Genomic DNA, 26,149 nt, shown 5'->3' with positions numbered 1-26,149 from the left:
ACGGCGCGTATGGAGCACGGGCGGATGCAATAAGGATGACGACGGAGAGCAAATATTGGTTAAGATAAACAAATGCCCAGATTACGCCACAAGACCCGCTGGTATGTCTAGGGTCATAAGCATGATTCACCGTGGATAGTATTAAACTGTCAACTTTATGATAATATTAAACGTAAAGGTTAAACACACAGACGGAAACGACAAAAAAATGAAATTGCAACGGACTGAAACCGGTTGACCCAGAAGTGTCAGCAGAGTAAAGTGGGCGCCTATCGATCACCTTCCCATCTCCAGCTCGATCGAGAGCAATTCGAGGCCCAAGTTGGCCAACTTCCCGATGTGCGCGGGGCCGCGCAATCCAAATGTAGAACAGAAGGCGTGTAGGGCGTTTTTGTTTCACCTTCTTGCCCTCAGCGGTCCTCGTCATTGTGACATTGTGTGTGGGCTAGGTGCTAGGTAATAACGATAACGTTATCGCACGTTGATTCAAAAATATTATCGCCACAAGTGCCCACAGGGTTTTGCTGCCCTGCCCAGGCGGTCGCTTGAGTCAGCCACAGAAGTGAATCGTAGCCACAGCATAGAAGATATTTGACGACGGCCCCGGGGTCAGAATGTTGAATACGTTTTCCGTACTATCGCCACACTTTAAGTTTAAGTACAAGTTTGTGACGATCGACAATTTGGCGTTCAAGTGCCACTACCGTGCCACGTTCATCATACTGCTGGTGTGCACCCTGCTCGTCACCTCCAGGTACGGGGACGACGGAGGGCGATAGTAAGGCAACAAGGTTACGAAGTTTCATCACCCCGACAGACAGTACATCGGAGAGCACATCCGGTGTATCACGGGCGGATCCATACCGGAGCATGTCATCAACACGTTCTGCTTCTTCACCACCACGTTCACCGTGATCCGGCACTACAATGAGACGCTGCTCCAGCAAGGCAACCTGCCCCATCCGGGAGTCGGTCCCATGTACAGCGAAGATCCGACGAAACGGCACGCTTACTATCAGTGGGTACCGTTTGTTCTGTTCCTGCAGGCGCTTACGTTCTACGCACCGCACAAGATATGGCGCATGAATGAAGGTAAGAGGGCTACTATATGGTCGGTTCCACGGCACCACTCCGAACCGCGTAACTCGCTACACAGGTGGACGACTGAAGAAGCTGATGGAGGGATTGCACATGGCCAAACTCAGTGAGCACTATGCGGCCAAAGACAACATCACGATCGGCCCGAAGTACACGCTCCTGTCGCGGGATAACGTTGACGCGAAACTAACCGCCGTAAAGAATGAGTTTTTTAAGCACATCCAAGCGCACACGGATTGGGCGAGGATTCACTGCTTTTGCGAGTTGCTGAACCTGGCCAATTGCGTGCTACAAATGGTGTTCACGCACCTCTTCCTGGGACGCCAGTTCTGGGACCTGGGACCCCGGTTCCTGGCGGATGATTTCACCGGCACGATGGACGTGCTGGATACGGTGTTTCCGAAGGTAACCAAGTGCCACTTCTACAAGTACGGTCCGACGGGATCGATCCAGAAACACGACGCCCTGTGTGTGATGGCGCTCAATGTGATCAATGAGAAAATTTTCACCTTTCTCTGGTTCTGGTACGTGGCGCTATTGACGATCTCCGTGCTGGCGATCGTCTGGCGATTGGTCACCTTGGTGCTGCACAACAGGTTTGTGCGAAATCCAGCACCGGTCTGCGATCGGTTGTATTTCATGTTGCGGTGTTTTGCGGCGTTACAGATGGACCAAGCTGACCGCGGCTATACTGTCGCTGGCCAGCCCCGGGAGACTGAATCCGCAGGACGTGGAGATCGTTACGTACCGGTTGAAGTTCAGCGAATGGCTGTTCCTGTACTACCTGGCCAAAAACATGGACGGCCACCTGTTCCGCAAAGTTCTACGAGGAATCGTTGACGATCTGCAGCACCCGGCGACGAGCATGAGTTCGGTGAACAGCGATCCGCTCGAGGAGCACGGTAAGGCGTTGAGTATCGATACGGTTGACGGGGCTTTCGATGAGGACGATCTGCTAAACCGTCGGACGCCGACAAAGGACACCCGGTTCCGATATGAGGTGGAACACAAGAAAGCCTAGCGAACAAGATCTGGAAGCGATCAGTGGAAAAGTCGAGCACATGACTTTTCAACCCCAAAAATAAATTATACTTTTCGAATTTCAACAGTACCAATTGTGTAAATATTCAAACATCTATAAGTTAAAAACGAACGCCCCACCATGCCGCGCTTCGCAGTGTGAGGTGCCGCGTGAGGGTCAAGATCGACGGTGCAGGTTGTTGGAAGAAGAATGTCGAAGATGACGCATAACCCATTCGTTGTAAGTGCTCGTGAGTAGTGCTTATTGGAACTGCCAACGCGAGCGCGCAGCGACGGCAGACGGCGGTCGAGTCGAGTCGGAAGCGTGCCATAGCGATGTCAACGCGACACACCCGGTGGCCATATTTGCAGGTGAGTTGAGCGCGATTCGTTAAACAGTCACCACAGTGTCGCCCTGTTCCAGGGGTTGTGGCAAATTGATTTTCAAACGTTCGTACATCCGGAGCGCCGCCCGGAGAACGGCGTATCGTTCGCGACGTTCGACGATTGTTCGAAATGTTCCCACCAATACCCGAGCGTTGTAGAAACAATCCAAGCCAGTTCGGTAACCCAAACATAATGAGCCTTCCCACCCACCACCGGCCACCGGCTGGTCAGTCGGCCCGCGACGTTGGTTCGTATTCCATTGTCACTCTCCTTACTGGTGGGGGCGGCCTGGGACCGGCAAATGGGTTGTGTGATTAGGCGCACGGCCCGTGCCCATCGTCGTCGGACAGCACCGGCAGTCACGGAACAGCAATAATTGCTGGCGGTGTTTTTCTTGGCATCTGCGAAGCGCACCCCGCACTTGTGTTGCCCCGAAAGTTGTTGCGAACGGTGTGATCGCAGATCACAACAAAAAAAGCAGCTAATGATGCAGAACGAAATATTTTGCAAAACATTATCGCGCGCGCGTGATCGTTGACGGTGATTTTGGCGGTCACTGTAAAGCGTGTCCAAAACGAGACTAGGTCACCGGAGAAGCCAAGTAAGAAGAAGTACAGCATCCGAAGGTCCTTCGAGGTTTCCATGGCAGCATCATCATCGCGTCGATCACCAGTGTAGCGGGACATATACGACAAACTCGCTTCTTTTTTGTATGGGAATGGATTACAAATCTCCCGTAAAAGAGAGAGTGGCTGGCCGATGTGGTGAGAAGCGTCGCCGCTCTCACAGGTGCAAGCGAGAGCGCACCATCACGACGGATAAGGTGCGAGAGCGAGAAACCGAAACGCCGCAACCCTAGAAACGCGGAGAGTGAAGCGAATGAGTGAGCAGCAAGCGCGAGAGAGAAATGATGACGACGATGATGATGATTACGGCCAGCTATGCTGTGTGTACCCTTTTTGCGCTCCTCCGTGCAGACCACTTTTTTTTTCGGAACGGATCGGAGGTTCGTGCGTTCGCGGTTCCGTTTTGTTGCTGGTATTGTTTATTTTCGTTTGATTTTTCGCCTATCGCCCGCGTTGGTTCGATTGTTTGTGATAAGCGCCCGCCACCGCGTGCCAGTTGTTTTGGTTTATGGTTTGTCAACAGGCCATAGCCGTGAGGCGGAAAGGGTGACCGAAATCGATTCGGGTGTCCGAGCTCCGTCTGTCTGTTGCGTTGACATTATTTCGCGACGCACTCGGCGCGGCGGCGGTCCCAGTGGAATCACTAATGAGCGGGTCAACAAGTAATAGGTTCTTCGCAAACGGCCATTATTAGGAGGCGGGGGGTGGCGCAAAATACGGGGAGATTGAACCGTGCCTTAATGTTGACCCAAGGTTGACATAATATTTTGCTGTAAGTGCCAAGTTTTTGAATATAATCGAAGGAGCGATCACGAGTGAGAACGAAACGAAACCGTATGTTTGTGCGGCTGTGTGTGTGTGGCATTAAAAGGAGCTTCCAGCACAGCGCCGGAGTTTGTTCGGGGTCAACGAGGTGGGCCAAAGGGAAAGCAACAGCGCCACGGAGACGTAACGGCAGCAGCAGCAGCAGCGGCAGCGGCAACGGCCTATATGTAAGTTGGTGTTGCGCGGTGAAGCTGGAAATTGGCCCCAATTTTCTTATTTCTTTCTCTCACTATCCCTCCGTCGTGCGCGCGACCCCAACTCGGGGCGCTCAAGAACGTTACGGCCGAAGCGGAATCTTCGGGGCCCTCGAAAAAGGACCGAAAAGTCCACAGATAATTGTGTGTGCGAACCACGACCACTGTGTGTGTGTGTGGTTCCAAATGGGGGCCGGATTGCCAGGGGATTGGGAAGGCGCGGGCCGCAGCATCACCACCGCCTCATCTTGCGTGCGCGCCAGAACACCAGGAGTGGTGGGTGGTGGGCGTAAAGAAGATGAGCACGAACAATGGCGTCGTCGTCAATGCGGCCGGAGATTACGCCAGAGAACGCAGCCGACCACGGCGGCAGCCCACCGACCGACCCAGCGACCGACCGACCGACCGACAAGTGTCATTTTTATTAACCCCTGTTACGCGCACCGTGACCATCGCGCGTGTTGTGGCCATTTCAATCGGGGCCATGACTGATGGAGATCGCAAATAGCGTGTGGCCTCTCACGGGGACAGTGACGGTTCCGTTGGACCCATTGTGCGCATGTTTAGCTGTGGACAGTGGTTTTCAAGTGGTGATCATTGGTACGATCGGTCCAGCGGTGCCAGAAGCTGGTCGTTGCGGCGTTCTGTTGCAGGTCTGTCCGATCGGTGGTTCACGAACCCGACCAAACCAAACATTCCGTAGGCCGAAAAGACCACTGACCTCAGCAGCAGTGGCCCGTGTCTTGCCAGCCGACACACAGAAGGGGAAACTAGTCGACGAAACGTGGTCAGACGCCACGCAATCCGCCATCATCTGTCGAGGAACTGTCGCCGCTGGCTATCGGAGGGACCCGCGCAGCGGCAGCAGCTTGAGCGTCTCTCGCATATTAAAATCGCCCGCCAGGTCCACTGCTGGGCGGCGGCGACGGGAGTGCTTTCAGAAGCCGGCCCCGGCCAGGGAACGCGACGGATGGCCGGCCTCGGCGCGCGGCACGGCCGCGACCCGGCCTTAATGGAATTGGAATTTTTGATTGGAAGGAATTGGATTCCGTTTCATTCTTTCGCCCGTTCGCGCACCCCCTGTCTCTGTCCCGTGCACGTGTCTAGTGTCCCAACACGACTTCGTGGTCCCTTCCCCACAAACATTTTTCTCACTATCTCACTCTCCGTCGCTCTGTCTCCTCTCTCGGTCTCTCGTTGTCCGTGCCTCTTCGCTGATGATCGTGCGGTTAGAATTTTGAACGATCGCACGGAAAGGGTATTCTGTGGCGGCCGCCCTGTCCTGCGGCTGCTGGGCTTCCTCTACCATGTGTGTAGGACGACAAAGTTCAGCCCTCCGCGGGCGGAACCAATTAACACACACACACATTTGAGCACTCACTGCCCACAAAACCCGGCCAAAGCAAAAGCAGCTTACCCGCGTGCACTGTCTTAACCCAGATAACACGCTAGACGATCGCCGCACGCGCACGATCGCCGCGCACTTTGTCACGGTGCATCATGAGTTCCCTACGTGATCCATCGGCTGTGAGAGTTTAGTGTCCGACCGTCTAGTGGTGACTTTAAGGGACATAAAATTCCAATTTAAAATAGAAACGGGAAAAGATGGTCCCCTTTTCCATACACAAAAGCCCACCCTGTTTGAGGCACACTTGCCGGAACCGAACATCACATCCTCACTTCGAGGAGGTCTCAACACCGCGGTGGCTCCGTTGTGTTTACACAAGTGCCCATCGCGCAGCTTTCGCAGACGCAGCACTTGCCACGTCGGTACTAATTCGTAGCGGCACGCGATAAGGGCGCTCCGTCGCGTTTCGAGCCGCGCTTCCTGAATTCTAAACGACGTCAGTGCTCATAAACTCCGTCTTGTGTCCAACACGTAACGACTGTTTACACTCAAAGGAGACCTCCGCCCGTGCGCCGTGTTCCGGGGGTGGGTTCGGGACGCTGTCGTGAGCACACGAGAAATTGCTGACGACCGAAACGATCGGCGACCACCTCGCTGCTCCGTGTGTGGTGCTCGCCCAATTGAATGTCTTAATTTTCTCCTCGGCGCACAATGGCCCGGCGTCCGGAGGCTGTGTTGCTTTGCTAAGCGAAATGCAAATTACCGACGGGGCAGCGTCTTAATGTTACTTTATCATAAACTAAACAGAAGGCTTCCCGAGAATTCCGTCAGTGCAAATCAATCTAAGGGCCAAATGGAGGGGTCCCAGTGATAGAGAGGGGACCCTTGGGGGAGAATGCGCAGTTCGTGCACGGTAGCAAACATAAACAGAGTTGAGAAGCGTTAAACGATCGACGGCACCAGTTCGAAGGTTATCGGCTGCATCGATCGTCGTCGTGTCGTGTTGAGATTAATTCCGTTCCTTTCTTTGCTTCACATTTCAGTGTGCCCAGTGTGCGATACGCGAGACCCCGAGATGGTGCTCTGAGAAACGGAACAGATGAAAGCATTCAGCGTCAGTGCGAGAACGATTTAAACGTGATAAAACGACGATAAACGACACACACTCGGCACCATCATGTTCAAGTTGCTGGGGGGCCTGAAGCAGTACTTCAAGTGGCAGGACATCCAGACGGACAACATCGTGTTCCGGTTGCACAACACGTTCACCACGGCCCTGCTGCTCGCGTGCAGTCTTATGATCACGGCCACCCAGTATGTGGGCAATCCGATCAGCTGCATCGTCGGCGGCGTGCCGTCCCATGTCGTCAACACGTTCTGCTGGATCTCCAGCACGTTCACGATGCCGGATGCGTTCCGGCGGCAGGTCGGGCGGGAAGTGGCCCATCCCGGTATAGCGAACGACTTTGACGATGAGGATGCGAAAAAATATTACACCTACTACCAATGGGTGTGCTTTGTGCTGTTCTTCCAAGTATGTCCACGAAGGGCGGGTGATGGCGAAGGAAAGGTTCTAATTTACGGTTTCCGGCTTCCCACCAGGCAATTGCGTGCTACACGCCGAAGTTCATCTGGGACGCCGTCGAGGGTGGACTGATGCGCATGATCGTGATGGGGCTGAACATTGGCGCGTGCAAGGAGCAGGAAAAGTGTGCCAAAAAGCAGGTCCTGCTCGACTATCTGCTCGGCCACCTGAAGCACCACAAGATCTACGTCGTACGGTACTGGGTCTGCGAGGCGCTGTGCTTCATCAACATCGTCGTCCAGCTGTGGCTAATGAATCAGTTCTTCAACGGAGAGTTCCTTTCGTACGGCTGGGATGTGCTCCAGTACTCGGACCAACCGCAGGAGCAAAGGGCCGACCCGATGGTGTACGTGTTTCCGCGCGTCACAAAGTGTAACTTCTACAAGTACGGCCCGACCGGATCGATCCAGAAACACGACGCCATGTGCATACTGCCGCTGAATATCGTCAACGAGAAAACGTACATTTTCATCTGGTTTTGGTACATCATACTGGCCACTCTTCTCGCGGGACTCATTATCTACAGGTAATCAATCAATCGGTGAGGCCATCGCTAGCAATTACTAAACCACCGCTTTTATCTCACCCAAAACACAGGGCGATCATCATTTTCGTGCCCTCGGTGAGGGCCCGGTTACTGAACGCCCGGAACCGGATGGTGCCGCGCGATGTTGCGAAAACAATCTCGGACAACATGGACCTCGGCGACTGGTGGATCGTGTACATGCTGGCCACCAATCTCGATCCGCTCATCTACAGAGACATTGTCACGGAACTGTCCAAACGGATAAAGCTAAATGAGCCGAGCGAAAGTGAGGAGAAGCGCATGCACTGAACGCTCTGGAAGCACCCCACGTGAACGTGGCCACTAATATGCTGCCGCACACACACAAACACACACACACGGAGCGGAATCGACAATTGGGCGAAAAACAGGTTTCCCTGCGTGGCACGAAACAAACGCATTCCTATGGGGCAGAGGTCGTTTAAAATTGGATCCGGACATTCCGATGTAGTGTTTCGCGCAAAAGTCGAATCGCTACTGCTACTGTTGTTTCTGATAACTTTTATTTTATACCTTCATATTTATACTCGATTTAACGGCGACTAAATTGTAAGGAACGACTTTTCATCGCCCATGGCAAAGCTATAAGGGAGACAATATCGTGTATTAGAACGACGCCACCCAACCGCCTTGGGGGGTGTCGTCATTGGGGGGACTGTTAGAAAAAGGAAGCAAACGGCAACGCACACAGCGGAGCGCACAACGTTACTAAAAGATCCTTCAGCCACACGACAGGACGACAATGTAGAAGATCGTTAGAGTAGAAACGAAACGAAAAGTGATTAATCACAAAAGACAGACAAAACGGTAGACAATCGAAGCGAAGAAATGTGAAAATTGGATTTGAAACCAATCGGAGAGATGGTTAACGAATGTCGAAATAAAACAGAAAAACACTTCAGCACGCAAACCGCAATCGAAACGCAATCTTTCATTCATTAGCATTTCATTTTATCAATGTGCTAAAACGATCGTTACTACTATTTGCCGCCGTCCCTTGGCGTGGTATCTACTGGAAGAAAGTGCGATCATGGTGCTTAGCGTGAACGTGTTAGTCGGATTGTTAGTTCCTGTTGCGTTAGTTTGGCCCATTCACATCGCTCATCTCCTATCACTTTTCGTCCTTGTGGAACGAAGCGAAAACTACGTCACCCCCAACGCTGATCAGACACTGGCCCTGGAATATATAGAGAAATGAACGAATGGCGAATCAGATGGCAATTTAGAGAAACGGGGACGGGTTTTGGGCGCACAGGGAATGCCTGATCGTGACTAATTTGTCCGCAAAATGATATTACGAGTGAAATGAAGTCAACGAAATAAATTTGACAGAAAAAAAAACATTCAAAACATTCCCCACCGAAACAGAGGCCACAGAGACGACAACACGGAATCAGTAAACACAAACGAATAGCAACACGGCCAGTATGAAAAGATCACCTACCTGATTCTTGTGCACATTGTCCTGCAGCGTAAGATCGTTGAGATAGAATGCAATCATTGCATTCCCGCCCAGCGAAGTGACGTGCGATCGAACGATCGATAGCACTTCCGAGATGAAACTGTGGACGAATCCGCAAATGCCGCCCGTCTCCCGGATCGACGTACACTCGCGAATGAAGAAAAAGTTCAAATTGCCAAGATACTTTTCCACCTTGCCGCCGGGAACGTAGCTCAGTGGTGTTATGTCCACGCCGTAGCCATCCTTCAAGGGTACCTGCCAGTGAAAGGGCCACAGTGAGATGCGGTGCGGCTTTCCACAATCATTCTATAACGTACCATTTTCCCCGAACGTCCCACTTTGGCGTGATGCGACGGGGTGGAGGATTTCGAGCTGCGAGCAGGTTTCAGAGACTTTACCGAAACCGGTATCGGGGTCATGGATGGTGGGCCCGGCGGAGGTCCCGAAGTGTCCATCGAATCTTCGTCCAACGAGAACATCATCTCATCCTCTGTGGAAGCAATTAATAGGGTGCACTTTAGTTTATAAACTGGCCCAAACTTGCCCCTTCCGGAGTTGTTACCGTTGTTGCTCCTCGTTGAACCCAAACTGTCCTTAAGTGATGCAACCGCTGGCTGGTGGTTGAGCGTGCTGCACTTGCGCTTCAACTTGTTCGCCCCATCACCGAGCGCTAGGGCCATCCCCGTGACGACGATCTGAATTTCGTCCGGCTCTGGCAGATCGAGTTTGAAGCGAAGATCACACACCACGCACGGTACCATCGAACGGAGCTTGAAGTAGATCAATCGCAGCAAGCCCTGGAAGTGTTTGTTCAAATTGCGTGTCGTGTGCTGCTGCACAAACAGCTGCTTGGCGCGCCAAACTTGCGTAAACATTTGAAACTGTCGCACATTGTCCATCACGTCCGCCATACCGGGCATCGTTTGTACATTGACTACGTAGAAACCCCTGCAAAAGAAGACGGGAAGGGGCGTTAGACTTCTGGACGTCCCCCGTTTCAAGTCCCGCCCCGAAACTTACTCCGGTGCAAACGGTTCCTTGGCGATCATCTGCAGGTCCAAATCGACAATATCGTCCACCTCTAGCACGCAGGCCGATTTTTGCATGCACGCAAAATCCAGCTCCTTGCCGTCGCGCTCTTCCCTTGCCCCTGACGGTGGACCACCACCACCCGACAGTGGCAGAATGTCCACATCGGAGTCGCCAACCGTTGTCAGCTGGTAAATCAGAATGTTTCGCTCGACGATACCGTGAACCATCGATTGCAGTTCTTGCAGTTTGCGACTATCCGGATACGTGCTACCGTCGACGATCTTCGGTAGCAACGGTTTGGGAAGTGGTGTCAGATAGACGGCGGTCCCGGTTGCAACCAGTGCGATCGTTCGCTCCCCGATCGTGATGTTTGCTCGCAGCGCGAAGATCGCGTTCATTCCCTTGATCTTCAGCTTGTTCACCAGCAGCTTGTGCAGCTCGTACTCGAGAAACGGCAGTGCGTCCGATATTTCCTTCCCATTCGCTTCACTTTTCAGGTCCCGCTTGATGCGACACGACTGCGCCTGGATCAGACAGCCGCGCCCCGTTATTGGCATTCCCTCGGGAATCTCAATCGTCGTTATCAATACATCCGGCACGACACCGTTTCTGTGGCAGTCGGAAACAATTCGATCCGTAAGCTCTCGGGCCACTAATAAGCTTCCTGGGCGGTGGGGTTACTTGACTTACTTGCACATCGAACACTTTGCAGCGTGGACACGGAAGTTTACGGACCCCAACGAGTACGGTACGTGACACATGGAGCATTTGTTGCTCATGCCAGACGGTCCTTCCATCAGTGTGCCCTCTCCTTCGACGGTGTTCGGAGTATGCTCCCGTGAAATGCTGTAATCGCGATCAAAGTCCTGTCTATCAAGCGAGGAGGTCATGTGTTCCTTACCGGCACCGTCACCCGGCCCCTCGCCGGACACGTTCAGTCCGGGCGCATCGGCAGTCCACACGTGGTCGCAACCGAAATGAAGGTTAATCACGGCCGCCGTCCCCGTTGCAGAAAGCACACATATGTCGTCACTGGGAAAGATGTTACCATCAGTTTGCTGGCCAATCGCCTAACGCCAAACGAAAAAAGGCCTGCAGCTTACTCAATTGTAGTTTGTTCCACGTAACCAAGAATCACGTTACATCCTAAGGATCGTGCGTGAGATCGAACCTCGGTTCGGATCTCGCTCCACCAGCTGTCACGGGTTTCGGGCTCGTTTTGGTTCGGTACACGTTCCAGCAGCTTCACCGAGCGTGCAGTTACGGTGGCACCTGTTGAAACGAAGAGAATGTTTTGAATCAAATCACGAACTGTCGTTTTGAGTCGATGCTGCGCCAATGTGTCCGACCCCGTACCTATGTGACGGATAATTCCCGACGGGTACTTTGTCATGGTGAAGAACGGATATTCCAACATTTCCAGCATTTCATAGTTCATAAGCATGATCGATTTTGTGATATTGCCATTGTTGCCGGCGCTATTGCGCACCGTGCCGATGCTTTTGTCGAGCGGACATGAGCTACCTGTGGGAAGCGAAACCAAACCGTTCATGCTGCAGGAAGAACATTCAAACCCCGAATCGGGTCTACCTTTGGGGGTGATACTAAGATCTGAATCCGAAGAGCGTCGGCACATCGGCACACCGATACCTTCTTTCGCCAGCAAGCAAGCCACGGTCGGTGTGCCCAGTTTGGTGGGACTATTGCCCGTGCCGTGGGGGTTGTTTGTCTCCGAACCGATACCGGGCGGTCGTCGAATAAATTCGACAAAGTCCGAGTTTCCAGAAAGTTTGTGCCTGAAATTGGGGCTGGTGGTAGTAAGGAACGTGGTCACGGTCACCCACGGGGCAAGCTTACTCTTCCACCAACAGCTCTTCGCCGATGTGCTGCGAAAACGATTCATTTATCTTCGTCAACGAGACGGCCGTCCCGATCCCGCGTGCAACTACCCCGACGTCGCCTTCGAGGTCGAAACACTGCATGTATCCTATCACAGCATTGGCGCCAATTTCGATGGCTTTTATACCGATTTTACGTTGTACCTTGAAGCAGAACCAAATGAGCAAATGAGCGACAACGTTCCTTAGTCTGGTCTCAGGCTTCATCCCTACCTGTGCGGATAGTTTCATAAATGCTAGCTGACGTGCCTCGTTCGATGCACGCGGTGTACGAATTTTATCGATCCACTGATACTCCGGATCGTCATTGACCATCAGTTCCTCGACGAATCCGTGATACATTGCTATACTATACCCGTACGGTATGTTGGGTGCTAGAGCGATGGATGGATGTTCAATTAAACGGTCATCCCGTGCAGGGTAACAATTGCCACTTACAATGGAAGAACAAAACGCCACAAGAGCTTTGGCGGAATTTGTTAAAATCAGTAAACAAGTCCACCTTTACGATAACATTGATTTCACCGCGTACACCGTGAATCGTGTCGTACACCGGCAGCCACCCGGACATGATTGAACCCTTGCCCGTGCGGGATTTGCTGGTCGAGCTGTGCGGGGCAGGGAAAACGTAGCGCAAAGTTCATTTCCGGTGCCCGTTCGCAATATTTCGCTACTTACTGCAACAACGGGCTCAAGTTGATGTACACCTTCCCGATCGCGTCGTTTGCCGTGTAGGTGTCGTAATCCATCAGCCGAATCTGCACTGGCTCGTCTTGCAGCTCTGCATCCTCCACCTACGGACAATGACGAACGGTTGTCGGTACGTAAGAAGCAAACAAAACTCAATCTGCCCCAAAGCTCAGTCCGCTACCTCAAACGTGTACCATTCGGAGTTCCAGTGCGGGTTCAGCGTTTTTCTACAGACATCCGTTTTGTACGTCACGTTTCCGAGCTTAATCTCCACGAACGCGTCGGTGGTGTCGCTGCTGCGGTCCATCACCGGCAAGTTTCTGCCCGCGAGGACCTTTACCTTCACTTTTCCCGGCATCTTTTCCGATCGGAGCGATGACTACATTTGTGCAACGACCAACAACTAATCCTAGTGCACTGCGATTAACTACTATTTTGCCGAAACACTGGCGACCTGCTGCTTTTCTGATAACAAGAGGTACTTTACATTTTCGTTACGATGCCACCACACACTCTGTGTATGTTTTCCTTTTTACCACCCAGATGACATTACTTTTGCTCGCGCCGATTGACAGCTGTCAAATGGCACGGCGGGCAATTCAAAAGCCGTTTCGTTTCGTTGGATCAACAACCAGCATGGTCTTGTGGTTAAATTGCGCAGTTTGATGTTGGATGCGAATATCCACTCGAAGGAAAAAGGGTTGTAAAATGCCCCACTTTGTTCGGAAATTGGTTTTTACCTTGATTTATTTGGTTACTTTGAAGGCGGTAGCGCTACGTTCGGATGGTATGAAATTTAGCCACATTACATAAAATTCACATCGATAGCGTTCAATAAAATGTTTCAAACATATATTTTTCGACCCATCCAGTACATCGTACATTTATTTGTTCCCCACGAACTTCTTGCTATGACCGGCGGCGGCTTCCAGCAGTACCTGAAACGGTGTCGCGTCACTGACTCGGCTTTTCTGTATAATACTGTACTTTAATGGTGTGGCTACATCAATACCACGCCGCTGTCTGGGAATGGAGAGTTCAGTTCATGTTACGTGAAACTATACGCCTAAGGAAACTGAACATATTGTGCCCTGCTTAAGTGACTACACATTGATTTCCATGAATTCTCAATAATACTGACTTCAGAATGTAGCTCGTTCATTTTGCACGTCTCGCCGTGGTGAAAGGTCCTGTCGCCGAATGTCGCCAGAGTAGGGGCCGCTCAAACGCGAGGAGCCTAGCGCCTTTTGCCAAACCTTAGAAACACGTGATCCACATCGGTTCGTTTTCCGTTCTGTCCCGGTACCAGCATATCGTCGTCCAGGTAAAGGAAAGCTGCAATGTTAAACGGGGGCATTATGTGATCGGAGCCCTTGGTCGTAGTGTTCCGGGAGAAATCATCTCCTACCATTACCAGCCGCCTCCTTTCGTATGTACGCATTTAGAGCTTCCGCAAACTGATTCGAATTCTCTAGCGCTGCGCACACTTTTCGAAACTTTGGCGGCAGATCTTCAATCAGGCGGTTCTCGCAAAGTGGTGGCATCGTAGCACCGGCCACCAAGGCCAACGACAGGAACAGCACAGCGCACGTGATTTTTAGCGAAGGTAACTGATGGCTGCAAACAGCGGAACAAACGAGACGATGTTTAAAAATGATGCAACAGGACAGTAACGCTTCGTTTCAAACTAGGAGTTAATTAATTGCGCAAGCACGGACAGTATCATTACTACTGTTTTTTATTATTATTAGAATGGACAGAGCCCTAGTAAACACCAACTTTAAATTTTACAGTCAAGTTGATGACAGGGTTCGAACTAACGTCTTTCGCATGGAAACCGATTAATCGGTGATCGGATGATCTACGGACGAACCACGAACACTGATAGTAGTTCTTAACCAAATTTCCATGCTTCTCAACCATGTACTAGTCTCTTGTCCATATTATTTCTCAGCAACCGACAATCGATTGCAAACTGTTATTCAATTAAAACTCGACTGCTAATACTGTTACGCTAGAACATTCGTTTACCTGGCCATGACTACTTAAAACTCTCTACTGGATACACAAAGCTAACACTCGACTGAATCGATGGGTAAAGCTCCCTAGAGCTATTGAGATATTGTCAGAAACCGCAGATATTCAGCTGCGAAAGCACACACGATTGTTCAACCCGACCCGACGATCCGACGTGCTGACAAATTGCAGACAAACTCGTTCGGAAATGGCCCATGCTGCAGGAATTTATATCCCCCGGTCGAGACACCCAGCGGCTGCGGTGCGCTGCGACGGCGCAGAAAAACACTCGGCCCGTTGGTGCCCTCGGTGGTCGTCCTGTGCTGGACATTCCACAGATGACCTCCTCCCCTTGGTGGCTGTTCCGCTTGAGCTTCCGCTGGTCGCTAATACGAATCTCGCAATTTGCTCCCCTGAGTATCCTTGGGTAACCAACCGCGGCAGCTGCGATCACTCGCCGGCCGTCCGCGACATACGGGCGGTGGTCCTTCGGCGATGCTTGACTGCACCGCCAAGAGGAATGCGCAACGATTGCGAATGATTGCGATTAATTTTTAAAAATTCATTCAATAAGCCACGAACATCGGTATGACCAGCAATTTGTCTTCAACTTCGGCCCACGCTCCGGTTCCGGTTCGGGTTGATGAACGAAAACGAAACTTTCTCCTGTTCCCAAGACCGACGGCGGGTGCAAGGGTTTAAAGATTACACCTAAAGTCGTCTGCCTTCTGGAGCGTGTATATTGCCACCGAATAACTCTTTAAATTTGTCTAACTCAACGGAACGATTGTGCAACGGAACCCATTCCTGAGTATTACCTTAGTGCATACGATACATACAAAAGCTCGCCATCGAACTGGGAGGTGCCAAATGGGGATTGGTTTGGGAATCAGGAAACGCACCCCACCGTAAGAGCCCAATTCCACCAAAGTTCAACGGCACTTACCGATTATCCGCGGGATCGCGTTCGTCACGTGGTATACCCGTCACGGACACACGCGGACCGGGTCGCGTTAGTGACCACTTTTCGAACGCCGAACTTCACGACAACATGCAATCGATGTGGTCCAAAGACCATTTCTGGGGTGCAAACCCCCAAATCCTGGCTGGAGAAAACCTAGAACCACCTCAAAATCCGAAATTTAGTTTTAATGCCCCGCAAACGCTGTAAAGCGGCCTCCCCATCGGCAGGGTCCAGCACACGGTATTCGAGGCCGGCGGTCCCGCGGTGACCTTTCGGCCGGATCGGCAGTCAATTGCATGCAGTTTGAAAATGCTTAGCTTTTTAACACTGGCCGCGCTGGCGAACGCGAAGCGCGACTTTCGCGGCTGTGGGACCTGTACTGTTTTATTTTCGAAGGCAAACGAAGGCAAAGGTGATGGCATACATTATCCTCGCGGATACGCAGAACCCACATGGTGGTTCTGGCCACACCGCACACACAGACTTGGGGGGCCTTGGTTCCGTAACACAATCGGCCACGGCCAGCTAATGGGACTGTGGCTTTACCTTTACGCTAATCGACTTCGGGGAAACTCTACTGCCGCTGGAGCCGAATGCCCCGGTGTGCGGAGGTCTGCCAAAGTTAAGGTATTCGTATGGTGGCCTCCTTTGGGTGGCAGAGGGAAAGAACCCGTCCAACGTTGGTCAGTTCCTGTCCGGGGCAGCACTCGACATCAGTCCATCGCGCACCGTCGACCGAATCCGTCGGCTTGGTGGTCATTCGGGATCGAGTTCTCCAAGTCGTTGGCCACGCTTACTTTAGTCCCCGTTCCCAGCCCGAGCAACCCCCGTGCGCCAGCCGCGAGTGCGTTCTGTGGAGCCTGGAGTTTTGAGCGAAAGTGTTTGAGAAGCGCCCGAGTACGTTACGTCATGGACCAGCCAGTTCCGTCGAACAATAGTGATTCCGCAGTGCCGCCCGAGTGTTCCAGCTACTCGGAAGTCATGAGCCCACTGTACATGGAGGCGTACTGCCAGTCGATCGAGCAACCGGAGGCATTTTGGGGCGATTTGGCCGAACAGTTAATCGATTGGGATCAGCCCTGGCAGAAAGTGCTGGACGATAGCAACAGTCCGTTCACAAAGTGGTAACTATGTGCGGACAAACTGTCGCAATGGGTGAAAAGTTGCCGACGAAGACGTCCTGTCAGTTCTTTCTCCATAGAAAAGGATACGGGCTGGTGAATCTCCTGTAACAGTGAAAGTCTGCCAGTTGTGTAACACTTGCAGCAATGAAACCCAGGAAAAGCAGGATGAAAGAAAATAATGCTGAATAATTTGAAAAGTTGCATAAAATGGTGGTCCAGCCCAGTACAATGGAGATAAAGCATTAGATTGCGAACCACGTGCGTTGGCAGCCCTTTTCCGATTCATTCACAATTTTGACAACCTCCCTTAGGCAGGGCCTATTTAATGTAATTCATAAATCATGCCACATCACACAACAGGGCCATCACGGTTGAGGACACACACATGGACGATGGCCACGCCGGGGTACGTGGACTCCTTTGGGAGGCATTGATAATAAACTTTTCCACAAAACGCAATCAATATCCATCAACTCTGCACTCGCTTGCGCATAATGTGTGGTGTGTCAGCGTTGACGAGCGCCCGCTGGAGGTTGCTTTTTTTTGCTCCTTCTTCGGAGACAGACCACGCAAATCCTAGGCCCCGGCCGCCTACCACTTTATATGAAAATGAAGACAATGAAGGTCCTGGCGGCTTGTGAGCGTCAGTGAGCGCGCGGTGTATTTATGTTTCATCTTACGCCTCGCAACTAGTTGTGGGGCGGAGGACTATGAGGTCCGTTTTGGGTCGTGACAATGAGTGACTTTCGTGCATCACACATTTAGCCCCTGGGACTAGCGGCCAAGGGCAGATGCATTTCAAACTTTTCCGTATCATACATTTCCACTCCTCGTCAGGTATGTCGGCGGTAAGCTGAACGCGTGCTACAACGCGGTGGATAGGCATGTGCTGGCCAAGAAGGGCAGCAAGGTGGCCCTCATTCACGACAGCCCCACGACGAACACCATTCGCCATGTGACGTACAATGAGCTGTTTGATAAGGTAAATATTTGCATCATTAGTCGCTGAAGATCGAACGGCACACGTGGTCAACGGATACGCTTTCGATGAACGAAATGGTAAATTTGAATGCCCGCACTAATCTACTGAAATCACAGCCGGAATGGAATCCTGCTGCCTTAAGGCACAAACTTTAACGATCACACGGCTGCCGTAATCGAATCGCACGATCATCGAATCGTTGTCGGTTCGAACCAGTTCGGAGTTTTTGGATTGGCGCCTCCATTTATTTTGTGGTCGTATGCACCTTGAATACATTTGGTCAAGCAAATTGATTAGGCACAACTGATGGCCACTCGGAAATGAGCTTCGATTTGTTTGAAAACAGCTAACAACATGAATGACGCCAACCTCATTGCCAGGTTTCCCGTTTGGCCGGCGGCCTCCGGAAGTTGGGTGTTAAGAAGGGCGACCGTGTGGTTATCTATATGCCCCTGATACCGGAGGTCATCATTGCCATGCTGGCCACGGCCCGCCTAGGCGCCGTGCATTCCGTAGTGTTTGGAGGTATGAGATTTTTCTTTACCAAAACTACCCAATGGGCCAGGAAATCAGACATGACATTGCTTTTTCCCTTGGTGGGACGGAACTAGGCTTTGCGGCCAGTGAACTCTGCACGCGAATAGAGCACGCCGAACCAACGGTCATCATTGCGGCCAACTGTGGCGTTGAGCCGCACAAGATTATCTACTACTTGGACATCCTGCACGAAGCTGTGGCCATGTCTCGCTGGAAGCCCCGGAAGAACATCATATACCGTCGCGCGAACATACTGATGTCGGAGCTGGACGACGCGTGGGACGTGAGCTGGGAGAGTGCCCTGGACAGTCCGGTTGACTGTGTGCCGGTCGATGCCAACGATCCGTTGTACATTCTCTACACCTCAGGAACGACAGGTAGCCCGCGTGCTCGCGTGCATTGGGAGCGTGTCTTAAACCATTCCACTTGCCTCCTCCACCGAGCAGACAAACCTAAGGGAATTCAGCGACCGATCGGCGGCCACCTGGTGACGCTGATGTACACGATGAACACGATCTACGGAATCCAGCAAGACGACGTCTGGTGGAACGCGTCGGATCTTGGGTGGGTCGTCGGCCATTCGTACATCTGCTACGGGCCACTCCTCTACGGGGCCACGAGCGTCATGTACGAAGGCAAGCCCGACCGGACCCCCGATCCGGGACAGTACTTCCGGATCATCGATCAGCACCGGGTCAGTGCCGTGTTCTCGGTGCCGACGGCCTTTCGCGTGATCCGACGGGTCGATCCGGAAGCGACTTTCAGCCGCAAGTATAGCCTTAAATCGCTGCGCACGATCTTCATCGCCGGAGAGCACTGCGATCTAGAAACAATGGTAAGTTTTCAGTATCCTACAGTACAATCCGCAGGTCAATGAAAGCATTAGGTTGGGCTGGGCGCTACTATAGGAGAAGCTTAAAGCCTGCTGGTGCCTGGTGAGCTTCCCTTTGAGGGTTTCGGCGATAAATTCTTTGGGTGGCAATGATGGGCGCCTATCAGTTCCGGTTTGTTGACACGCGGAATTGACAAACGGTGTAAAGCGATGCTAAACTGGGAATTGGGCGGTAAAAAGCAGCCCAACATCATCACCGTATGCTACGGCGGTCCATGTTCCATGGAATCATGTTCCGATAAGGGCAGCTCCTCTAATCAACTCTGATAAGGAACTCGGATTCTGAATGAAACGTTTCGTTGCTCTGATTGCATTTGTTCGTTTCCGCCCCCTTGGCCATTCGGCCAATACCCGTCCCACGCACTTCGAGAGACACCGTGGCGAACGGCGAATGCGTAACGATCTTTATTTATAGCCGCAACAGGGGACCTGCTCAGCTCAACCAGCTGCAGCCTGTTGACGCTGAACTGAGCTGCTGAATAAACAACTCCTACGTAATGCCGGAATAGAGTGAATGACTACATTTTTCGAGATGCGATTCGATTCTGATCGATCGTAACAAAACACTGATTGGTTCGTGCGGGGCAAAAATAAGGGCAAAAGTAAAACCCAGTCAGTACGTTTTATGTCGGTAGAAGATTTATTTATCACAAGCTATTGTTAATGACATAATGTTAACATAATATTATGGGTTACAAATTTGAGATCTAAGGAAAAAAGAAAATGTCGTGAAGTGGTGATGAGCAATTCGAGGGGCATTTACTTCCGATAAGCTGATAAGACTGTCCTAGCTATATAAAAACTATATTCGGATTACACTGTGCTTACTCAACTCCTCAATACCTGCCTGTTGCGCCCTGCGTCGAATATTAGTTGGCCTTAGAGTCTTAACGCTAAATAGAGGAAGCTTACAAAACAAGTCCTTCTTACGCTTAACGTTAATTCTTCATCCAAAAGTCCATTCCCGGCGGCCCGGTGCCGCCGGTAGTTCCCTATTACGAGGCTTGCACGATGAACCTGTCGTTGTTCTGCTTTGCAGAAATGGATGCGCAACACGTTCAAAGTACCTGTGCTAAACCAATGGTGGCAAACGGAAACCGGTTCGGCCATCACGGCCACGTGCGTCGGATTTTCGCAGAACCTGCAGACGCCACCCTTCACGACCGGGCTGCCCTTCTGTGGGTACGATATCTGCGTGCTGGACAAGAACGGTCACGAGGCGAAACCGAACGAACTGGGGCGCATCGCCGTGAAACTCCCGCTGCCACCGGGCAACATGGCGACTCTGTACCGCAGCGACGAGCTGTTCCGCAAGACGTACTTCCAACGGTTTCCGGTAGCGTACGCTGCGTTCCCTCACTTCCGGCCGACCGCTTGACCTCCTTTCCGTTCCCGTTCTGCAGGGCTACTACGATACGATGGATGCCGGTTACAAGGATGAGAACGGGTACATCTTTGTGACCGCCCGGGACGACGATGTGATCAACGTGGCGGGTCATCGCATTTCCACCTCCAGCCTCGAGGACGCCATCCTGCGACACCCGGACGTGGCCGATGCGGCCGTGTTTGGCGTGCCGGAACCGACCAAGGGCCAGATACCGCTCTGTCTGTACGTGACGAAACCGAACGTAGCCAAGCCGCCGGCCAAGATGTCCGTGGAGCTGATCAACATCATCCGGGAGGTGATCGGACCGATCGCTGCGTTCAAGCTGGCCGCCCAAGTACAAAATCTTCCACGCACCAGATCCGGTAGGTGTCCGCCGGGCGCGGGGCTCTCCCTCTCTCCCTCAAACACTCAGATTCCCGATTCCTGTTTCACCCAAATTTCAGGCAAAACGATGCGCAAATCGATGGCCGATTTGGCTGCCAACAAGCACATCACGATCCCGGCCACGATCGAGGACCCGCACGTGTTTGTCGACGTTACGCGAGCCCTGCGCGAGCTCGGCTACGCAATGGCCGCTCCCGATCCGGAACTGCGGCAAACGACCGCGAGATGATGCGACGGCGCGCGCGCTCCTGATTCCGTTTCGCTTTTTAAGGTTTTCCGTTTTCGCTCCGTTCGCTTCCTTACTTCCGTAGTATAAACCGTTAATATTTTATCAGCACTCTAATAAAGCAAGAAACATGGTAAAGGCCTAAGGAAGAAAACCGCCCGCCATCATCCGTGCACGTTCGCATTTGCATCGCGGCCAATCGCGACCGTGCCTTGGGCGGCTTGGGTTCGCGGCTACGATGATCCCGTGTATCCGCTTTTCCCGGAGCTCCCGGATGTTGCTTGTTCCCGCGGTGTATGTTGGCCCCCTCTTTCTCTCTCTGCTTCTATCTCTTCCTGGTCGCTTTCAGCGTGCGGGTTAGGGTGCTCGCGTTTAGTACTCCAGATGCTTTAGTTCGTAATCGTGCCCGTTACAATCTTCGTTAAAGTAGTCTAATATACTGGTTTCCGGCAAGAAGCTAAACATGGGCTTATCCTGCGCACAGTCCAGCATCATCCGGTGGCAGGTGTTGGCGGTTAGCACGCCATCGGCCTCCGCTTCATCGTTCGTGAGTAAACTCTCAAAATCCATAGCATTGTCCTGAAACGATTCAATGTCTTCGCCCATCAGTGTGCCGTTGCTACTGCCACTGGCGGCACTGATTTGGCCCAACTGATCGTGGGATTGCTGCTGCTGGAGCAGCTGCTGCTGATGCGGGTGATGATTAGGGTGGAGTTGCTGCTGGTGTTGGTGGTCATGGTTGGTCGGTGTGAGGATGAGCGTTGTCTGAGGTTTACTAAGGTTGGCGTTGTTGGCTGTGAGCTGCTGACCGGGAACTGCGGGGCTTTTAAAGCAGTTACCCGGACTGCTGCTTGCGCTGCTACTACTACTGCTTGCTATCGGTTGCTGCTGCTGCAGTGCAAACCGGAACGAGCCTATCGAACTGTTGGCCCCGAAACTGTTGTTTCTGTTATTGTTACTGTCACTTTGTTGCTGATGAAGTTGCTGTTGTTGTTCTCGTTGATGATGATGATGCTGATGCTGAAGATGAGGATGCTGATGAAACAGTTTCATAGAGGTGGGTGCCGTGAGGCCGATCTGCCGATCGTCTTGCTCCAGCAATCCCAACGCATCGCTATCATCGGCAATACTGAGGATGTCATTGTTGTTGATGTACGTTTGATGCGGTTGCAGCACGTCGACCACTCCTGGCCCATCGCTGGAGTGCAGATGATCGGGAAAACTGTTTGACAGTAACTTTATGCCACTCGGATCATTCTGCACGCCAAACAGACTCAGTGTGCCGTGCGTTGCCGTTGACGACGGCGATGCGTGCTGCTGGTGGTGGTGATGATGATGATGCTGCATGTGCTGATGGTGATGTTCCGTGGTGCTGCTAGTGACCGGCATCGGGTCGTGATTCGTTATCATCGGGAACGGTCCGTCACTGTCGAGTGAGTGCATCTGAAAGTCCACCAGATCGATGTCGCCGAAGTCATTCAGCATGATCGCGTCCTGCTGCATGGAGTCGTCACCGGTATCCGGTGGCGCTTCGAACTTGACGGATTTCATGCTGAGCGAAAGATCGTGCATATCGCCAATCGGTGGCACGACGCTGACCACACCACCAACTTGCGGTGCCACAAGCCCGCGGTCCTCCACCACCGGATCCGGCATCGTTAGGCCCGATATGGTTGGCTGCACCTGTCCCAGCACCTTATCCAGCATCGCATGGTGCGTTGGGCTGCGCTCGACTGAGTGCGCCGCCGAAGGGACCGTCGGCGCAGCTGTGGTGGCCGTCAGCTCGGCATGCATGATGTCCTCCATCTCGTGCCCGTAATCCACCGTCGTGGAATCGGCCGTTGAGAGACCGCCAAGGAAGAAGCCCGCCTCGAGCACCCTCGAAACTACCGGACCGGGACCGGGGTCAGCGGTTCCAGTGGAATCAGCAATACTGCCACCACCGTCCTCACCGATCGGGGAGTCGGCAGCGATGGAGAAAGGCGAACGAGCGACGAGCACGTCGCCTAGATGATGACGATTCGGCGCCGACCCTAGCGGGCACTGTGGTGGTGGTGGTGGCGGCGGTGGCGGAATGGGAACCACCGGCCCTGCGTCCAGCGCACCCGGGGCCGCAAACTGATTGGTGCACATGGAACGGAACTGCTCGAGCTCTTCCTGGCTACGCTTCAGCTGTAGCTGTAGCTCGGCGATGCGCTTCTGCTGCTCGGCCAACAGATTGTCCTCTAGCTCCAGACTCTCGCCACCGGTATCCGCCACCGGTGTGGGGGAAACAATGTGCAACAAACCGCCCGGCAGATCGGCCGTTTTCACAAACGCTCGCAACCGTTCGATCAGGTTGGATTTCGTGCCGGACACGGGCAGATTGTACTGCTTGCAGTACTTCTTCAACTGCGACACCTTATACTTGTTCAGTGCGTCCATGGACAGATCCGTGCCAGCCGTGGCGCCACCGGTGCCACCGGTGCTCGTTTTGTTCCGCGCTGGCGTCGCTGCTCCACTTTGTGAACCGAGCGGAGAATCGATCGGTGTCAAATCGGCGCCGGTTCCCGCTGTGTCCGCCTCGCCATCCGTAGCGATTTGGTCGCGGTTCGACGACGACGACGACGGTGACGGTATGCCGGTCGGCTTCTTGCACATCTCCTCGAGGTACTCCAGCAGGTGCTGCTGCTTCATGATGAGCTGATAGTTGTTGTCGCTCGACAAGCTACCGCCGCCGCCGCCGCCGCTACCGGAGGAGCTTTTGTGGGAACCGGACGGTCCCTTGTACTCGTGGAATTTGATTGACCGCGCCTTGGTGATGGTCTTGGATTTGCATTTTTTCTTCGACGATTTATCTTTACCGCCGCCGATGCCGATGCTGGTCCCCGGTCCGGCCGAGCAACCGCCGGTGGTGGTGCTACTGCTGACACCATTGCTACTACTACTGAGGTGGTGCTTCAAATCGGCCGCAATGGACGGTGCTACGGTCATGGAGAGGGTGAGTGGGACTTCACCGGCAGGCTTGGCACTTGGCAGTATCGAGCGCAACGCGACCGCGGGCACTCGGCTTTTCTCCTTCGCTCCCTGCGCCGCCAAAGGAACGGCCGCCACCGTGGCCACCGTCGTGGTCGGTGTGACGAGCTGCGTGGCGATCGTAGCAAGCAGCGTACCATCGTTTCCCATGATTGGGATCCCCGGTTCGAGTTGAATAAAGTGATCCGTTGGAACGGTTAAAATCTGCGTAGCCGGCAGTGTCGCGGGCGACGGTCCCACGACTGCCGGCAGCTGGATTGTGGCGGCATGGGGTAACAGCGCAACCTGCTGTTCGTGTTGGCTGGCTACCAGGGCAACGGCCACACCCTGCAGCGATTCGCCTTCCGAGCTGAGCGAATCTTCCCCCTCACCGACCGTGGTTGGCGTGGGGACCGAGGCGTCATCCAACGTGGACGTGTAGTCCACCAGGCCCTCCTTCACTATCCGCTCGATCGGTTCGTCGGCGTGTAGAATGTTTTTACCGATCAAATCCAGTGGCCCCGGGCGGTGCGATATCTTCGAGTTGAGATGATCGACCAGCAGCGCCTTCTCGAGCATCCGCCGTTTTTCGGCCAAACTCGGATCGATGTGGCTGTCGCAGTGCTCCAGTATGTGTCGCTGCTCGAGCTCCACCCGATCGGGTCGCTTTTTGATTTTCGCTTTGAGCAAATCGCCGGTTTTGGCCCGCTCCAGCTGCCGTCGCTGCTCGTAGATCGCCGGCGATGTTTTCAGGGCTATGGGGAAACGGAACGGTCGTGTGAACAAGGGCGCAGACTAACCCCCGAGGCGGCTTTATACTCACGAGGCATAATTCCTTGCTGCACAAGCTGATCGAAGGATCGCCTCACGAGCAGCTTCACTTTCAGTGCTAACGGGAAAAAAAGGAACGGAAAGGATACAAACCGTCAACATCGAGTTCAATGCCGGCCGGTGACCGAACTGCCGGGCAGGTTTTCTTACATTCTTTGTTTTTGTCCATGGCGCTCTGCAGTGGACTGCTGTCTATGACCGCTTTGGGAGGCGACACTCGGGAATAGCTGCTTGAGGCTCCTTCGTCTAATACCACGATGTGTTGTTGTTGGTGCTGCTGCTGCTGTAACCGATCCGTCATGTCCGGGTCCATGTCCAGCTTGTCTGGAAGCACACGAAATACGTGGTAATAAACACTATTCCGACGGGATGCATCCGAATTTCGCGATTGATTCCGCAGTGCCACTTTGTTCACCGGCATACCCACTTCTTTTCTTCTTCTTCTGCGTCGGAAACTTATCACAGGTTAGCAGGGCTTTTGCCCAACGCAAATGAGGCCAACGCACACATTGTCTATTTTTTGTGATAGCTTGGCCTTTCAGAGATTTGATTTAGCAAAAAAACCAAAAAAAATCTCAACAACACCGGAACCGCCGTCGTCATACGTGCATTTCGTGGATGCCCTCCGCACACAAGCCAACAGTGCGATTAGTCATATGTTTTTTTTAATATCAATTTTTGCTACGTTCTGGCCGCTGCTGGGACCGCTGGTGTTCTGTACGCGTTACCGACCACACAAAATGCCCCGTTCGCCACCGTTCGGTGCGAACTGCACCATTTTAAGCACACAAATCGAAGAATCGGCCCGACCGTATTTACACCGTGTACGCATAATTTGCTATTGAGAGTTTTTGCTCCTCCCATTCTTGCCTTCCCTTTTCTGCTTCTTATTAGCAGCAGCTGCTGCAGATACCCAGCCGATTTATGGGCCAGCTCCCGCCCGGGGGTGCCGCACCCTTGCCGTAGCGGGCGCAGAACAAACTTACCCGGCAGGAACGAGCTATCTGCGTCCATTTTGCTGCCAACGAAGGGGTTTTTTCGGATGGCCAACAACGAATTTATCTTTCAATAATACCGTAATT

The 26,149-nt window shown here is 52.8% G+C and overlaps 6 protein-coding genes across 8 annotated transcripts; 3 read left to right on the top strand and 3 right to left on the bottom strand.

Annotated features, from left to right (window-relative positions):
• The first annotated feature begins 595 nt into the window (after positions 1–595).
• LOC128272908 (innexin inx7) lies at positions 596–2,129 on the top strand. The gene is made up of 4 exons (XM_053010793.1): positions 596–754; positions 818–1,092; positions 1,157–1,694; positions 1,765–2,129. The coding sequence occupies exons 1-4, from the start codon at positions 615–617 to the stop codon at positions 2,117–2,119; spliced, it is 1,308 nt and encodes a 435-aa protein (XP_052866753.1). The 5' UTR covers positions 596–614; the 3' UTR covers positions 2,120–2,129.
• A 1,382-nt stretch (positions 2,130–3,511) lies between these two features.
• LOC128273880 (innexin inx1) lies at positions 3,512–8,277 on the top strand. Of its 2 annotated transcripts, none has more exons than XM_053011941.1 (4): positions 3,512–4,123; positions 6,542–7,032; positions 7,101–7,609; positions 7,681–8,277. In XM_053011941.1, exons 2-4 carry the CDS (start codon positions 6,676–6,678, stop codon positions 7,916–7,918), a joined length of 1,104 nt encoding a protein of 367 aa, XP_052867901.1. In that variant the 5' UTR covers positions 3,512–4,123; positions 6,542–6,675; the 3' UTR covers positions 7,919–8,277. The 2 variants fall into 2 exon arrangements, with proteins under 2 accessions (XP_052867901.1, XP_052867900.1); XM_053011940.1 differs by lacking the exon at positions 3,512–4,123 and adding an exon at positions 4,669–4,803.
• Positions 8,278–8,296: 19 nt separating this feature from the next.
• Positions 8,297–13,088, bottom strand: LOC128273878 (C2 domain-containing protein 5). Its single transcript, XM_053011939.1, has 14 exons — positions 12,912–13,088; positions 12,719–12,834; positions 12,479–12,648; positions 12,254–12,414; positions 12,000–12,184; positions 11,733–11,938; positions 11,499–11,666; positions 11,246–11,414; positions 10,833–11,174; positions 10,131–10,751; positions 9,673–10,058; positions 9,428–9,600; positions 9,093–9,365; positions 8,297–8,825 (listed from the first exon to the last, which is right to left on the bottom strand). Exons 1-14 carry the CDS (start codon positions 13,086–13,088, stop codon positions 8,760–8,762), a joined length of 3,213 nt encoding a protein of 1,070 aa, XP_052867899.1. The 3' UTR covers positions 8,297–8,759.
• A 509-nt stretch (positions 13,089–13,597) lies between these two features.
• On the bottom strand, positions 13,598–14,895 carry LOC128273674 (dromyosuppressin). 2 transcript variants are annotated; one of them, XM_053011697.1, is made up of 3 exons: positions 14,762–14,895; positions 14,139–14,347; positions 13,598–14,065 (listed from the first exon to the last, which is right to left on the bottom strand). In XM_053011697.1, exons 1-3 carry the CDS (start codon positions 14,767–14,769, stop codon positions 13,968–13,970), a joined length of 315 nt encoding a protein of 104 aa, XP_052867657.1. In that variant the 5' UTR covers positions 14,770–14,895; the 3' UTR covers positions 13,598–13,967. The 2 variants fall into 2 exon arrangements, with proteins under 2 accessions (XP_052867657.1, XP_052867658.1); XM_053011698.1 differs by having other exon boundaries at positions 14,145–14,347.
• A 1,724-nt stretch (positions 14,896–16,619) lies between these two features.
• LOC128272760 (acyl-CoA synthetase short-chain family member 3, mitochondrial) lies at positions 16,620–21,378 on the top strand. Its single transcript, XM_053010629.1, has 8 exons — positions 16,620–16,834; positions 17,672–17,816; positions 18,197–18,341; positions 18,428–18,730; positions 18,800–19,188; positions 20,285–20,581; positions 20,649–20,994; positions 21,076–21,378. The coding sequence occupies exons 1-8, from the start codon at positions 16,620–16,622 to the stop codon at positions 21,243–21,245; spliced, it is 2,010 nt and encodes a 669-aa protein (XP_052866589.1). The 3' UTR covers positions 21,246–21,378.
• A 236-nt stretch (positions 21,379–21,614) lies between these two features.
• On the bottom strand, positions 21,615–26,081 carry LOC128269899 (uncharacterized). The gene is made up of 4 exons (XM_053007303.1): positions 26,054–26,081; positions 25,218–25,391; positions 25,060–25,125; positions 21,615–24,991 (listed from the first exon to the last, which is right to left on the bottom strand). Exons 1-4 carry the CDS (start codon positions 26,079–26,081, stop codon positions 21,615–21,617), a joined length of 3,645 nt encoding a protein of 1,214 aa, XP_052863263.1.
• Positions 26,082–26,149: the final 68 nt, after the last annotated feature.

Source organism: Anopheles cruzii, chromosome 3, assembly GCF_943734635.1.
Source record: "Anopheles cruzii chromosome 3, idAnoCruzAS_RS32_06, whole genome shotgun sequence".
Lineage (NCBI taxonomy): Eukaryota > Metazoa > Arthropoda > Insecta > Diptera > Culicidae > Anopheles > Anopheles cruzii.
Note: the sequence above shows the minus strand (reverse complement) of the source record. Positions and strands in the feature narration are given on the sequence as shown.

Excerpts from the sequence above, each read along its gene's own strand:
- LOC128272908 (XM_053010793.1), top strand. The coding sequence starts at position 615 with ATGTTGAATACGTTTTCCGTACTATCGCCACACTTTAAGTTTAAGTAC. Across the intron at positions 755-817 it reads ACCCTGCTCGTCACCTCCAG|ACAGTACATCGGAGAGCACA; the intron begins GTACGGGGACGA and ends TCACCCCGACAG. Across the intron at positions 1,695-1,764 it reads ACCTTGGTGCTGCACAACAG|ATGGACCAAGCTGACCGCGG; the intron begins GTTTGTGCGAAA and ends GCGGCGTTACAG.
- LOC128273880 (XM_053011941.1), top strand. The coding sequence starts at position 6,676 with ATGTTCAAGTTGCTGGGGGGCCTGAAGCAGTACTTCAAGTGGCAGGAC. Across the intron at positions 7,033-7,100 it reads GCTTTGTGCTGTTCTTCCAA|GCAATTGCGTGCTACACGCC; the intron begins GTATGTCCACGA and ends GCTTCCCACCAG. Across the intron at positions 7,610-7,680 it reads GCGGGACTCATTATCTACAG|GGCGATCATCATTTTCGTGC; the intron begins GTAATCAATCAA and ends CCCAAAACACAG.
- LOC128273878 (XM_053011939.1), bottom strand. The coding sequence starts at position 13,088 with ATGCCGGGAAAAGTGAAGGTAAAGGTCCTCGCGGGCAGAAACTTGCCG. Across the intron at positions 10,752-10,832 it reads GCAAAGTGTTCGATGTGCAA|AAACGGTGTCGTGCCGGATG; the intron begins GTAAGTCAAGTA and ends CGACTGCCACAG. Across the intron at positions 8,826-9,092 it reads ACAATGTGCACAAGAATCAG|GGCCAGTGTCTGATCAGCGT; the intron begins GTAGGTGATCTT and ends TATATATTCCAG.
- LOC128273674 (XM_053011697.1), bottom strand. Across the intron at positions 14,066-14,138 it reads AAAGGAGGCGGCTGGTAATG|CTTTCCTTTACCTGGACGAC; the intron begins GTAGGAGATGAT and ends TTAACATTGCAG.
- LOC128272760 (XM_053010629.1), top strand. The coding sequence starts at position 16,620 with ATGGACCAGCCAGTTCCGTCGAACAATAGTGATTCCGCAGTGCCGCCC. Across the intron at positions 18,731-18,799 it reads CTACACCTCAGGAACGACAG|ACAAACCTAAGGGAATTCAG; the intron begins GTAGCCCGCGTG and ends TCCACCGAGCAG. Across the intron at positions 19,189-20,284 it reads ACTGCGATCTAGAAACAATG|AAATGGATGCGCAACACGTT; the intron begins GTAAGTTTTCAG and ends TCTGCTTTGCAG.
- LOC128269899 (XM_053007303.1), bottom strand. The coding sequence starts at position 26,081 with ATGGACGCAGATAGCTCGTTCCTGCCGG. Across the intron at positions 25,126-25,217 it reads CATGGACAAAAACAAAGAAT|CACTGAAAGTGAAGCTGCTC; the intron begins GTAAGAAAACCT and ends TTTTCCCGTTAG. Across the intron at positions 24,992-25,059 it reads GCAGCAAGGAATTATGCCTC|CCCTGAAAACATCGCCGGCG; the intron begins GTGAGTATAAAG and ends GTTTCCCCATAG.